This window comes from Lycorma delicatula, chromosome 3 (assembly GCF_047948215.1).
Source record: "Lycorma delicatula isolate Av1 chromosome 3, ASM4794821v1, whole genome shotgun sequence".
NCBI classification, from domain to species: domain Eukaryota; kingdom Metazoa; phylum Arthropoda; class Insecta; order Hemiptera; family Fulgoridae; genus Lycorma; species Lycorma delicatula.
Window position 1 is genome coordinate 167,636,480 of NC_134457.1, and position 15,312 is coordinate 167,651,791.

Genomic DNA, 15,312 nt, shown 5'->3' on the forward strand with positions numbered 1-15,312 from the left:
TTATATGAAGTTGTATCTCCTGTGTAACAAGGTTGAAAGAAAATAGGCATTTGTGTCATTCAAATCTTGGGTTTATGTTTGTAACAGAAGATTGTTATTAAACACTATAAAAATGTAAGTCCAAAAATAGAAAACAGTCCCCGAAATAAAAATCTACTATTTTCTTTGATTTAAAAAGTAATTATTTGTTAAAATAATAATAAAATGTATAAAATAAAATAATCATGAGATTTGTTACAATTTGTGAATGTAATTTTTATACATTATTATGTTTATAATTTATTTTATTTTTAACCAAATGAGCGAAAATGTTATCATTCTTGATTTATTACAAATTATAAATAACTTTAGTGGCCATTAGAATAAAAAATATTTAAAATTAATAATCAGTTTTATTATTAAATTCTCCTCCATGAGTGAATGCAGTTTTAAGATGATTATTAAGTAATGTTTATAAAATAATAAAAATCCCTACTCTTTTTCTAAACTGTTGGATGCTTTTGGCCTTATCAAGACTATGATTGTATTACTGAGATACATACATACATTATAAGATACATACAAGATAAGATACGTACACTATAGATAAGATTATATAACAGATAAGAGTATACATCATTACGAATTAGATTATACATCTAATGTACACTCAAATAATATATGTGTGTAGCCAGAATTTTTATTATTTTATAAAAGTGTCAATTTTTCCTGCTGATATTCATAAGTATAATACATTTCACAAGTAATATATAGTATTAAAAATGATGTTTGAACAAGTATGAATAAAAACAAACATTTCATGAAATTCATCAACCATTGAGATTAATTTCATCATATTGTCCTCATAAAGAAAAGAAAATTTTTATATAATATACTTAGGTTTATATTAATATACTTAAGTTATAAAAGAAATGTTACTTGTTTAATGATTTTAATAATAATAATTAATCATATAACAATATAAGTGATGAAGGCTTTGGTTTTAAAGCAAGTAGGTAATAATTGAGCACTCTATAAATTAAGAAATGTTCTATGAACATTACTAAGCATCTAAAATTATTATTTTTTTAGTAGAGTGAGATAATAATTTTTGAAGATTACTGGAATATCTTCATAACTGACAAAATTTAAATTTGGTTTAAGACTTGAAAATGGATTCTGACAGGGCATTTTTATAATCTCACATCTTTGAATATCCTTAATTCGTTTTAAATCTTTCAATATTTCTATTGATGTATATGCAGTAACTAATATTGGTATATTTTCTATTTTAAACATCGCTTTTATTGTTGCTGGCCAAGTATCTTCTTCACCAAAACCAGTTTCACGATATAAACCTGGGTTAAATGCACAAATTAAATCTGGTTTTAAATAATCTGTCAATTGTGTGTAATGGTGATATAATGTTTTGTCAAAAAACTGATAACAAATTTTTCTCTTTTGATTTTTACACTTATCACACAATTCAATAATTTTTAATGTTTTTGATTCCTCTTTATTTATGTTTAGTTCTGGACCAATAAAAATTAAGTTAATTGTTTTAATATCAGGAAAATAGTGTAAGAAAAATATTTCCCATTTTTCTAGTAAATTCAGTTCGAAGTAAGCTTCTGCTCCAATAATGTGTAAAGTAATACTTTCTTTTACACATCTGTTGTTTATTTGATTGAATAACTTCACAGAATATGCTGCAGTTAACGGTTCTGTTGCACTTTCTGTAAGTTGTATGTATTCTAGTTCTTTTAATTCTTTTTTACTTTTTTTTAAGATTTCATTTATATCCCCTTTTAAGCAATAAGGGTCTTCTTTATCCATATATGTTTCTGGAAAATATGTTAATATAGAACCGTAGTTATAATGATGTTGTATTATTTTTCTGTATGTGATTAATGAATTACAATAATTTTTATGATTCGGGTGTTGATGTTCTGGTTTGCAAAAGCTTTTTTGGTGACATCCTCTACAGGAAGTTAATTCTTCCTTGTTCCATTTGTAACATTTTTCACATACATTTGGATATAAAAATAATTCTACCTCCCATTCATCTAACTTTCTTTTAACTCTCTTTTGACATTCCAACATTAAATTGTAACAATAACTTTTAAATTGTTCAGCATCAGAATAGTCATTTACATTCTCTAATATGTGAGTTTTACCCATCAATTTACATTTAACTTGAATAGCTTCACATATGTCTGCATGTACTGGCCAGTGACCTCTTCTGTGTTCTGTTGAACAATATGATATCATTCTACATTTTTTACATTCTTCTTCACTATTGACAGATTGTTTACATACTTGACATAAATAGTTTAAATAATAATCTCTATAATTTTTTAAAATATTGTTTTCTTGTTTAATGATTTTATTAACTTTTTTTAATTTCAGTTCAGTTAATAATAACTCCAAATCAAATTCATTAATTATTCCTGATTTATTTTCTACATACTCTGTATTACTGTAATTCATTTTTTTTCTTGTATATGATTTCAGGTCATTTTCAGTCAGATTATTTGATTGTTTAAATTCATTTTGATTATCTGAATTACTTTCTTCTATATTATTTCTATTTATTGTTTTTGCACTAGCATCTTCTTGCTTTTCTTGGTCATTAACCTTGCTGGTTGTAGAATTTGTTATTAGTTTGTTTTTGTTTGATTTTTTGTTCTTTCGCCCCATCTGCAGAAAGAAACAGGTTAGTTTATTAATTAAACAGTTTTCATTAGTATGAAGTATAATAAAAGAATGTTTATAAAATACACATACAATAGCTTTTAATCCAATATCTTGCTTTAACAGTAAAAAAAAAAATAGAGACTTTATTTTTTTATAAGCGATAATTGAAAGTTATGATTAATCTCTTCCATTAATCGGTAGATTTGATAAAGAAAGTTAATCTAAAACTGTTGTAAAATGGAATAAATAGTTACAATCTTTTTTTAGGTAACTGATAACTTGATGTGAAGAAAAATTTTAACTTCCTTATTCATAAAACACATTGTAGATTGACAGAACTCATCAAAATTATTTTTCCAGATTAGATGTTTCATGAGTTTTTCACTAACTCTATGTTTTAACCATTTAAAATATTACTATTTCTGTTTGTTAACTGAAATGAATTAAAATAATTAGTCAATTTACATTTTTTTATTTAAGAAGTTTTGAAAAAATGACTAATTGTTTTATTGTATTTTTTTTAGTTGTAAAAAAAATATTTAAGGGCTGTAATTATTTTTATAAATATATTATGATTTAAAAATATTAAAATGATTTTTCAATTGATTTTAATCATAGTTACTTTCAATAGTAGTTCAGACATATCTTTAGTCATTAAAACTTTTATAGCAGTGTACCAAACTAATACTTCAAGATTCTAAAGTTGATAAATAGTTATTTATTGTTAGATATTTATTTAAAACAATAAGTTTTCTGTATGAACTAAATGAATAAACATTTTGTAGAATATTTGTTTATGCGTTAAATGCGTAGACACATCTGCACTGATTGAATTCACTTCAATGATGTATAAACTATTCTTATAGTATAGCGCTCATCCTCTGTTCTTATGCACTCATATCTGTATTTTGTACATTATCTCTATTTTTATGGTGTATAATATCCAAGTGAGATGTGTTAGTTTATATTTTTTCTGTGGACTGTTTCTGTATGAACTTGTTTACACTATTAAAAAGATAAAAGTTTATTTTTAAACATTTTTATTTTGTAATGACAGAATAAAATGTTGCAGTGAAAAGAACTAATTTTTTCCCATACTGTTATATACTTTATTGAGAGAAATCACATGGTCTTCTATCCCTAAACTATTTGTTTAGTAACTGATGGAATAATCAACTTTATGAGTAACGTAAGCATTAGAAAGTAATTATAAAAGATTTTTTTTTGTCTTTTCATAGATGAAAAGTAAAGACATTATGACTCATTACTTTTCAGTTCAAAACACAATCTATTTGGTTTGATTTTTCTCTGTTTAAAGAAATTACAAAATTTTAATAAATTGTTATGTCAGAAACCTTTACAAAAGAGAAAAATAGTTCTGCTAATGATTATTTTGCTAACGTTAATTTTTGGCTGTAACAACATGTTTTGCTCAACTTTAATCAAATTCAAATATCTCTGATTAATTTATTTAATATTCGCCTTCTTTTTTTTTTGGTATGAAAGAGTAATATCAAATTCATATATTAAAAAGATTGATAATATTATATCATATATTTAAAAAGAAAGATATGTCTTTTCTTCTTCTGTTGCTGTTGGTCATTTTATTTATTATATTTTTTAAACATTTGGGTATTATTCCTTGTGATAAAACTTATAACGTTTTGATGTTGGTCATTATCAGAACATGTTGATGGTGTCATTGTCAAAAACTTGATAACATGATTAATGAAAATAAATGGTATGGTATTTTTCTGATAAATTTTCCATAGTTTTTTATTATTTGCTATAAACATTTCCTGCCTTATCTGTATTTCCAAATACTATTAACCATTTAACATCAAAATAGCTATCAAAAGTTACCCTTATCTTTGCTGATAGCATCTTTTTAACCAGCTTAATGTAATAGTTTCACTAGACGATGAAAGGATATTATGATTTTGAATCTAAAGATTCGAATGAGCACACCAGTATGATTATCGTATATCAATATTTTTCCTAAGAAATTGTAATAAACGATTAAGTTACTGATCTGTTGATTCTGTATAGCCTATTACATGTTTAATTTTATTATATACTATCTCTATTTGCTTATATCATTTTTAAATTATTGTATTTATTATATAAATATTGTGTTTTATTATTTAAATAATTTAAATAAACAAGTCCCAGTAAAAACTTATTTGATCTCTATTATTATCCCTACATCACGGGCAGTAACTGTCAAATGTTCAGATGCATATTAAAATATTTTAAAATTATTTTAATAAAATGTTTAATTTAAGTGAATTGATTATGTAATAAGAAGAGAAACCAAAACTTCCTTTTGTTGTCACTGTGGACCCAATGCTTGATGTTATTAATTAGCTTTGAACTAAAGCTTTTGCTTTAGATCTGAAATTTGGGTGAAATTTCAGATCATCTAGTTCAGTGACAGTTCTTGATAATTAATGTTATTATCAATAATATTCAGTAAAACTCGTTTGTGATGAGAATGGTTTCCTTCATTTGAATAAAATTATGTTAATTTTTAGTGCATAGCTTATAATTTTTTTTTTTTTTTTTTTTTTTTTAAATTAAAGATTTTGCCCTAAATAGGAATTTTTTTAATATTTATGTAATATAAATAGTTCAAAATAAAACTACTTTACTAAACTGGACCACATTTTATTCTTTGGTCTGTTTTAAAAAACTTGTCAAGAAAGTAAAATCAAGCTGCTGCTAAACTTGAATATTGACTATGTTTAATTTTTACACAGTTTTTTATTAGATGGATTTGATATTATTATATTTTTATTTTTCTTATCTATACAATTACATCAATAAGTAACATCAACTTAAATTTAAAAAAAAGAAGTTTATTGAGATTATCCTCTTGTTTTAATAAAATTAGTGAATAAATAAATACTGTGTTTGCAATTCAATTAATCTTTTTTTTTTAATATAATATATTTATACTAATATTTTATGTCTGAGAAACATGTATATTACCTTCTCACATATAAACTGTAATTGGAAAAGTCTTTCAAGTAAAAACCATTTTGCCTGGGTTTGATGGATTAAAAAGATTAAAGGTCTGAATCCAAAACCATTGGTTTGTGAGTTTTTTTAATGTTCATTACTCAATTGGATTTGGTCATACCAAAAACCTAAACCATTATCAAAATTAGCATTAAAAAGTATTATAATATTTATTTATATTTAGACTAGAGGACAATCTGTTGTTTACTGTATCGTAATTAAAGCTTCTAATTCTGTCAAAAAATAAACTATTCTATTAAAAAAAAGAGAAAATCACAAAATATATTGTATGATTTTTTTAATTACACTTTGTATAATTAAATCACATGACAATTAAGGTTTGTGGAGCTTTGGCTCTCTGTTATGGAATTTGTTTTCTCTAGAAATGATCTGGAGAAGTTTATCTGAAAGTTTGTGATAAAGTAAAATAGAATTGAAATCTTAATTCATTTTTAATTAAGTTACTGTTTTCACCACATAAACCAGAATGTTTTTTGTTTTTTTATTATTTAGAATGCAACAACAAATAGTGGTTTGAAAAAAATTTGTTTCAGCAGATCTCAGCCCACCGCCCTCTTGTACAGAAAGACAAGTTCTATTCTGGCAGATATTTTTTAATTTTCTCTTTAAATAGTAAATCTCATTATTATTATTACTTTTTTAAATAAATATTTATTTGTTTATACATTATTAAGTAAATTATTTTTCATTTTCTTCACCACATCCTAATAGGCTTTAATTATAATCTCTTTACAATTTTCTTTCTTTTTTTTTTGTGGATGTGTCCCTTCCCAGTCTAAAAACAATGCTAACTTAATTGCATAATTTTATAAAATAATTAAACTAAATTATTCGTAATTTTTGAGAACCCAGTTATGTAGATTTGAAAATTTAAGCAAGTATTTTTTTCCTCTTTATTTGATTTATAATTTTTTTACAAGCTTAGTCATACTGATCTTGATTTGCAGGTGTATAAAAACTGTGAGGAATTTTTTGTTTTTTTCAAACCTAAGCCATTCTTCCTTATTTAAATATAATATAATATCTTAACACTTTTTACCTGTTATAACTTTGTAGGTTTTCCTGATATTTTATTATTGAAACTCTTGTAGTACACAAAAATAAAATTATGTTTGGTTCACTGATGAATAAAATAATTTAATTGATATTTGTTAATTATGATTTTTAAGCTTAACTTTTTATTTAATTTACTTTATATTTATAAATGTTACAAACATTTTTTATTCTTTACGTATTGATTGTGATTCTGGTACCTTTTTGGTAATACTTCCATTTTAGTGAGCAAGTTATAAGAATTGCCACAAGTGTTAGTATAATTTGTTGTAGGGTGGGGGAAATAGTTAAATGAAAAAGTAAAGGGAATCAGTATATGCGTTATCTTAAAAGAGTGTGTGAGAATGGAGAGGGGGATTAAGAGTTGTAAGTGTTCATCAAAAGGATATCGTAGTACTCTGTAGTTCTGTTGCCAAAACCTTATCTCGTATTAGATCATTTACTTTGCCAATTTGTTGTTGAAGAATTTTTTCAGGCCTTTAGTGCCAGATATTCTACTCACTATAAATAGGCATTATTCTATTTTAGCTTTATCTGGGCATGTTTTGTCTGCGCATCTGTCTAATCTTGCTTTGTGTCAATTTAGAAACAGTGGTCACATAACATCATTTATTATTTATTTTTAAAATTTTGTATTAAAATTTAATACAAAATTTTGTATTAAAATTTAATACAAAATTTTATATAACGGTAAAATTAAAAAATTAAATTTTAACCTTTGGCAATTTTATGAGTAAAATTTTACTTTTTACTTTCTCTCTATAAAGTTGAAAAATATTGAAGTCATTTAGATTTCTTTATAATTTTTTTTTTGAGTGATATGGTTTTCAATCTAACCACTATTTCAAGAATTTGTTATCTATACATTTGAGAATTTTTAGGATGAAATTCATCCTCCTCTCAATACTCCTTAAAAGAGTTTCTGTTGAGAAGATATGTTCTGCATTTGAGTATGATTAATTATTGATATGAATGAAATAGTCGAAGAAAATTTTTAGTGTATACTAGAAATAAAAATTATTCACTTTAAATCGGCCTGTAACAATAGTAACAGAATTAAAGAACGGTTTTGTATATATCTCATAATGGTTTTTCTCCATGTCAATTCAGATGAAACTGGTTAGTATAAATCCCATCAGATGTATATTAATTTCTTCATCATAACCAGAAAAAAATTATACTGGAAAAAAAATTAAATTAAATTTTAACAATTAAATAAAATGTTTATTTAAAAATATTAAGTATTATTTATTATGAACTTTATGTTCTATGAATCCAGCTATTGAGAAATTACTTTTAATGGACTAAAATTAAAAATATTCTAGAAATTCAGTAACATATGAAAGATATTTACTTTAAAAAAGTAAGAAGGCAGTTATTTAAATTGTTATATTATTATAGTGAAGCCTAGGAAAGTTTTATTATTCTGGCACTCTATAAATAATCTGTTGTCACCTTTAAAATCTAATCTAGTTGACTTAATCAAAAGTCAATTTAATGTATACCACTTCCTTAGATCCAGAATTAATTTGATAAAATCCAAAATGGTGGCCGACAAATTAATTCACTTGTACTAAAACTGATGATGCATCAAAATTTATTTAAAATTAATGTTACATAAACATTTCTGAATACTTGTCATTGGATCAATTGCTATCATGAAAATTAACCATTGCCTGCTCTATGCAAAAACAGTAGAAATTACAGTTTTTATTTCTTGAAGTCTGATTATGAAAGTACTGAACCGATTGAGTTAGAGAGATTCTTAACGTAATTTGATTAAAATTTAACATTTTTCAGCAGAATTTTATGATTTGAGCATCATTTCCATGGATTGATTGGGAAGAAAACAAGGTAATACAAAACTGTGACATGTAATCCTTTGTGGAGGATATCAGAGCTCACAACTACAAGATTATATTTAGACAAAGCTGTGATTGATTAAGGGAAATCCTGATTTGTAAAATATCTGGTGTATATAATTATGTGCTGCATTAATATTTTAAATGGAAAACTCACCTCCTTAGATCCAAAACCGTTATTAACAATCCAATAATAATTTTTTTATAAGATAATTAGACTAAGAGCTTTACCACCCTCATTAATGCAACTAAAATCAATTTAAGTAAAATGAAAAATTTTAAAAACAAAATCTCAACTACAGCAATTAAAACAAAGAAAATAGACATTACAGTTGTAAAAAGAATATTTTGTCATATTCACTGAGAAAAAAATATATTGAAATTTTATTGGATAATTTTTTTTTTGCAAGTGTACTCATCTGCTTTTGCTTTTATACTTGTAAAAAATTCATTGAAAAGTTGGTCACTACAGTCTTATGAAAACAGTCTTTCTATATTTTAATCACTGTTTGTATTTTTATAATTAAATTTTAACAATGTTATTATTATAGTTAAGCATTTTTATATAGTTCATTCACAAGTTGAGTTCAGGTGCATCCATTCAGATATGGTTAGTAAATCTAATTGTTATGTGACAGTTTACATTGTATACATTAATTTTTCTTTCTGTTCAGTTTGGCAATACAATAGTCTTTTGATGTTGGTATAGTTTATTAACTGCACATGTTGTTGTGGTAGCCAAGAACACATAATCTCTACAATAAAATATCTTCCGTTTATTTGTAATATTGCCATTTTGTTTTAGTATATTTTTTTAAATTTACTAATTAAAGGTGTAAAAATCATGAAACATTGTTTCCACCCATCATTTTTAGTTGTATTTTACAAAGTTAATACATATTTTCAATAACCATTAAAATAAGGCTAACTTTGTATAATTTAAATAGTTGTTTTGTCAAAGTGTTTCATTAACTGTCAGTCATTTGTTTAAGTCTTTATATTAATATTTATCATTTTTTACTAACTAATGTTAGGCATATTGCCATATTTATAGACATAGAGATAGGGTGAACACATGTTCTGTATGTGTACATCCACATGTAATTAATTGTGTTGTGTGTTTGGTTTGTTTGTGTACTAGCTTCTGTTGGTCGATTTCCAACTTTGGTCACTTTCCAACTGTCAAGTCTTAAAAAATTAGCATGAGTTAAGTGCCAAAAAGAGGAGAAATTAAGCAACTTAAAAACTATTACCTTTGGATTAAAACCTGTTTGATTAGAATTGTAAAATGTTTAATATTTCATTGTAAATGAGGTCAAATTAAAATACTGATGAGTTTTTAATTACAGAATTACTGACAGTAAATATAACAATATTAAACGGATTGTATTTTAATTTAGTTGATAAATTTATTTAATTGAATTAGTTGTTAAATCACTTAACCTGATTTATCTTAATATGATAATCTTTTTATCACTTGTTATTTGTAGTGATCATGAGAAACATTGCATAGGACAGACTGATTGTTTTATTAAGCCTCTCCCAACACTCCCGTTGATTTTGGGATGGCAAAATTTAAGGAGCAAAGCCCCAAGATCAAATTCTGTTTCCTGTTAAAGAAAACAGCCCCAGAAAGAGTTTCAATGCTTCAGGAAGCAAGCTCTAGGCTGGCAAGAATTTACAAGTAGTTTGCTTGGTTCAGAAGAAGCCAAACTTCACTTGAAGATGAACCCTTCAGGTCCAGAATATCCAGAACGGATAAAAATGTTCAAAAAGTGCACGATGCCATCATGTTTAATCATCGCAGAACAGTCAATGAATTTGAGGAAATAACTGGAATTTCCTGGAGTTAATGCCAAAGATTCCTAACTGAATATTTGAACATGAGACTTGTCGCAGCAAAGTTTGTTCTACAATTGCTTTCCAATTCCCAGAGGGAGAACTGCCTGAGAGTGTGCCAGAAATTGAAAGAACAGGCACAAATTGACCTGGATTTTTCACCAAAGTCACATAACAGGGGATGAATCTTGGTGTTACAACTTAAAAAAAAAAAAACAGCAGTCCAGCCAGTGGAAGACAGTTTAATCACCCATACCAAAAAAAAGCATGGCAAGTTAAATCAAATGTGAAGTCCATGATGATTTGTTTTTTCGATATCAATGGAGTAATTCATATTGAATTTGTTCCTCAGGGCATCACACTGAACCAACATTACCCTTTGCAAGTGTTGTGAAGCGATTGCATGAGGCAGGGAGAAAAATCAACCTGAATTTTGATGATCGCAGGATGGCTGCTTCATCATGACAACACGCCGCCTACCCACACAGCATTGAAAATCAACCAGTTTTTGACAAAAAATGGCATGAGAATGGATTCTCACCACCTTACTCACTCAACCCAGGCCCCTGCAACTTCTTCTTATTCCTAAGAATGAAGAAAAATCTAAAAGGAAAGTGTTTTCAGGACATAGAAGAGGTTAATAATAAATCGCTTAAGGCAATTAACAGCATTAGTTTAGAAGAATATAAAAAAATGTTTTAACAGTGAGAAAACTCTTGGAACAAGTGCATATCATCAAATGCAGTGTTTCTCAACCTTTTTTTTATGGTAGGCCAATAAAATTACAGAAAAATATATAGGGACAGCAGACCCTCAGCTTAGATTTTTTGACTAGCAAAAAAAAATACTTATGATTTTATTAGTAATTAAATTTATATATACATAGTATTAATTAATATCATTTGTATCTATAAACAACAAAACAATTTATAAATGAAAATCAGAAAATAAATATAGGTTGTTTATAACAATAGGTTGTTAATAAGTAATAGGTTGTTAACTGCAAACAAATCATATTACAAACTAATTGTAAATAATGAAAGTTAGTAAGAAATTTTTTGCTGCTCATTTTGCACAATTGTTTCACAGTGTTGGGTTGTAAATTACTTAAACCTAATCAAAGAGATGACTTTATTGATAAATGATTTCTTGTTTTCGTTTTAAAGTGTCATAGATGAGAATCCAGCTTTACTCAAATATGTGGTTGCAAAGGGATGTAGTTTCATGGCTTTGTTATGTAAATTTGGATATTTATTTTTTATTGCAAAATTTAATGAAATTCATAATTGAAAATTTGTTCTTTTAATGTTATGTCTGAACTCATTTCCAAGGGACGTTCTTGATCTTCGTTACTTAAATTTATGTATTGCAATTATTCTCAATAAAAGGATTAGGTATCCTTAAATTCATCTCCTGCAAGTTTATGTTTGTAGGGAAATATTTTTCAAGTCCATCATATAATGACTGTAAATATTGACTTATTACTACATTCAAATTATCAATTATTAATTCATTTTATATAGTAATAAAATCGAAATAAGAATTAAATACTTTAGGATTTTTTCTTCAGTTTTTTTTAACCTAAATTTAATTTTTTCTTAAATCCATCATTTTTGTTAAATAAATTAAATGTAATTGTCATACTTCCCTGCAAACTTAAATTTAAGTCTATGTAAAAAAATATGTCAATTAAATATGCCAGTTTTGCAATCCAATACACATTACAAAATCAGTTTGTAACAGAAACTGTTCTTCTACCAGAAACATATCCACTTCTGTCCTTAATTCATTAAGTCCTTAATTCATAACCTCTTGACAAAGAATGGCAAATAATTGAGAGTTAAGATCACTTTTCTTTATGAAATTAACAATTTTTCTCCATTCCAGGAGAACATCATTTAATTCAGGTGACATGTTTCTGGCTGCTAAGTTCTGGCAATGTATTATGTAGTGTGTTAGTAATATGTCACGAAAAGTGATTTCTTGAATCCTTTTTGTTACTCCACAATGTTTCCCTGTCATATCTGCTGCTCTGTCAGTGTACAGACCAGTACAGTTTTCCAGTTTAAGGAATGGTTATTAATGAACGAATTCAATCAATCAAAAATTTTGGAACTTTTCATGATCTAAATCTTTAATTATCTTTAATTAAAATTTTTTCTTTTGGAGATTAAATTCTTCTTTCTGTTGTTCAAAGTACTCCAATGATTTCTGTTCCAGTTTGGGATATCTTGATTTTAAATGTTGCAACATTTTGGATAGTTTCATGGTATCATTATTCTTAACTTCTTTACATTATGCACATAGGATGTATATTGTATCTGACCAAAGTATAAAACCATATTTCAAGAACTCGTTGTAGGTCCTGTGAAAGCAAATTTATTTTTCTTGTGTGGTGAATTTTCTATTTCATTTGATTTTTCTATATTTCCATTTCCTGGAGTAGAACTTTCAGGGCGGGAAAAATTATATAAAGTTCCTTGCCTTTTTTTACTCATTTTAAGAGGAATAAAAATTGTATTTTTGCAATGATTTAAAGTAAACTACTTTACCATAACACTAATAGTGTAGACTGCATAACGTAAAGAATGTAATTAATTGTAAATGTAGAGTTTTCAGTAAATTGAACATTCACATAGCTGTCATGAAACAAAGGTTCCACCAAAACCGCACTCTTTAGTGCGACGTTATTTTAATATCTTCCGCTACTACACTTCATGTGTCATGGGATAGTTTAATGTTGCCAATTGTGCAAAGAATGCAATGTATTCAATAAATTAATCATTCACCAGTACAGAAAATTCGCCAGTGTACAGAAAATTAGTAAATAATTATAATATATAAATTTTATGTTCCCGTTATATGAATTTTTTTTGTGGACAAATTTGTTCAGGGATCGGTGGCATTATCTCACAAACTGGTAGTTGAGAAACATTGATCTAATGGATAGTATTTTAAAGGGGATTGATGTTTTCAAGATGTTATCTTAATATTGGATTTGATGTCTCTGACATTTTTATGTAAGTGTGATTATAGTTTCATAGAATTTCAGGTGAATTTTTCCGATATCAAAAAAGAATTGTTGGGAGTGTATTTAAAATTGTCTTCACATGATAACAGTTAGGTTTTATCTGCCTGTTTGTATCAATTCCCAAATTACTCTATATATCCAAAAGAATTCATGTCGATCTCTCTGGTCATTCTACCGATATGTGCATCATTGTAAACAAATACACATTCTGTTATACGTAACTGAAAACGTAATTGGTATCTGTTAATGACCATAATATTTTACTTGCATTACAGAAATTTATATTTTTCCTAAATTATGTTAAAGATATGAAATAAATTTTTTGTAATAATTATAAATGTATATGTAATTGTTATAATTTTTTGTATATGTACTAACTTAATTTGTTTTTTTTTACTTTGGTGAAAGCATCAGTGCTTTCATTAAAAACTAACTCGTTAATTTTTGTGTTTGTCAAAATTTACCATTCCCCCAATATGAAAAATAAAAAAATCTCGGTTATAAAATGCTGTATGTGTGCTTTGCTTGTCTGAACAGTTTGATCTAGAATCATGAAATTTGGTATGGTAGTTTCTGTGGTAGTTAAGGATATTTATTCTATTATTTATTAAAAATTGCACAAGGAAAAATTATGATACCCTGCTTTATTTTATAAGCAGTTATTATTAGGCTTAATATGCAGCTTCTCAAAGGAAACAAAGTCCTTGATCAGTCCGTTCCACAACAAAGCACATGTTGGTCCTACACGTCCTGATATCTTCAGCATGAGCCTAGCAGTGTAAAACTTTTATATTTAAAAATACCATGATGGATTTGTGATTGGGGAAAGGTTGATTGATGAAAAAGAACGTGAGAAATTACAGTGTGGGACGGAAAATCCTGCCCAGAGTATCCAGGAAGCAACTCATCCCACAATTCCTTAGTTATTTTTTGTTTTTTTATCTTCTTTAACCTCCAGGACTAGTATTGCTTCAGAGGATGAGATGAATGATTTGTAGCATGTGTGAAAATGCCATGCCTGACTGGGATTCGAACCCGGAATCTCCGGATGAAAGGCTGAGATGCTACCACTCGCGCCATGGAGGCTAGCACAATTCCTGAGTTGTGGTCATTGAATTTCACCCTTGTTGGAGTCATCTTGTTACTGATGATTTTGTATCGAACAGATTTTAAATAAACTGCAACAGAAATAGCTTTTCCTCTGGAGGTATACAGCCTGAACCACAAATCATCCAATGTGAATCCCAGTTGAAAGATTGGGAGGGATAATCAAAAATGTTAGGAACTGTGAAGTTTTACTTCTTTTTTTGTTACTAGGTTACAAAAAAATATTATAACATAATAAAAAATACCATTTGAAATATTTCTATTGAAAATAATTTTGAAGAAAGCCCATACTTTCTGTAATAAACTTAATGTTTTATTAGTTTTTTATAATGCTTATTTTGTTTTACTTAATATCTAATTATAAGGGTAAACATAGCTTTAGCCCCACAGAGGTTAAGAGTAAATTAGAAAAAAATTACAATTTTGTTTTACAGTTGAACTAATTTAAGAAAACCCATGTTTTTGATACCCAATAACTTGATGAACTTTGTACTTCTTGTACAGTTTTATATCATTGTAGAATGCATTTTTATTATTTTTCTTAAGATAAGAAAATTTATGCATAAGATTAAGGCTGAAAATAACTCTTTGTCAGTTGGTGGAAGGAAAAGGTCATTGTCAGATTTATTTGCCTACAAATTTGTAAGCATACATAATTTAAACATAGTTATTTGATCTACATTTTCCTTATTTTTGACCGCA

At 26.7% G+C, this 15,312-nt stretch overlaps 2 protein-coding genes across 2 annotated transcripts in view; one reads left to right on the plus strand and one right to left on the minus strand.

Annotated features, from left to right (window-relative positions):
- The window catches only part of eIF2Bgamma (eukaryotic translation initiation factor 2B subunit gamma), a 49,922-nt gene that overhangs the window by 8,676 nt on the left and 25,934 nt on the right, over nucleotides 1-15,312 (plus strand). The window lies entirely within an intron of this gene.
- LOC142322183 (putative protein MSS51 homolog, mitochondrial) lies at nucleotides 874-7,097 on the minus strand. The gene is made up of 2 exons (XM_075360965.1): nucleotides 6,758-7,097; nucleotides 874-2,679 (listed from the first exon to the last, which is right to left on the minus strand). The coding sequence occupies exon 2, from the start codon at nucleotides 2,677-2,679 to the stop codon at nucleotides 1,060-1,062; it is 1,620 nt and encodes a 539-aa protein (XP_075217080.1). The 5' UTR covers nucleotides 6,758-7,097; the 3' UTR covers nucleotides 874-1,059.

Coding starts and splice junctions, on each gene's coding strand:
- LOC142322183 (XM_075360965.1), bottom strand. CDS start 2,679: ATGGGGCGAAAGAACAAAAAATCAAACAAAAACAAACTAATAACAAAT.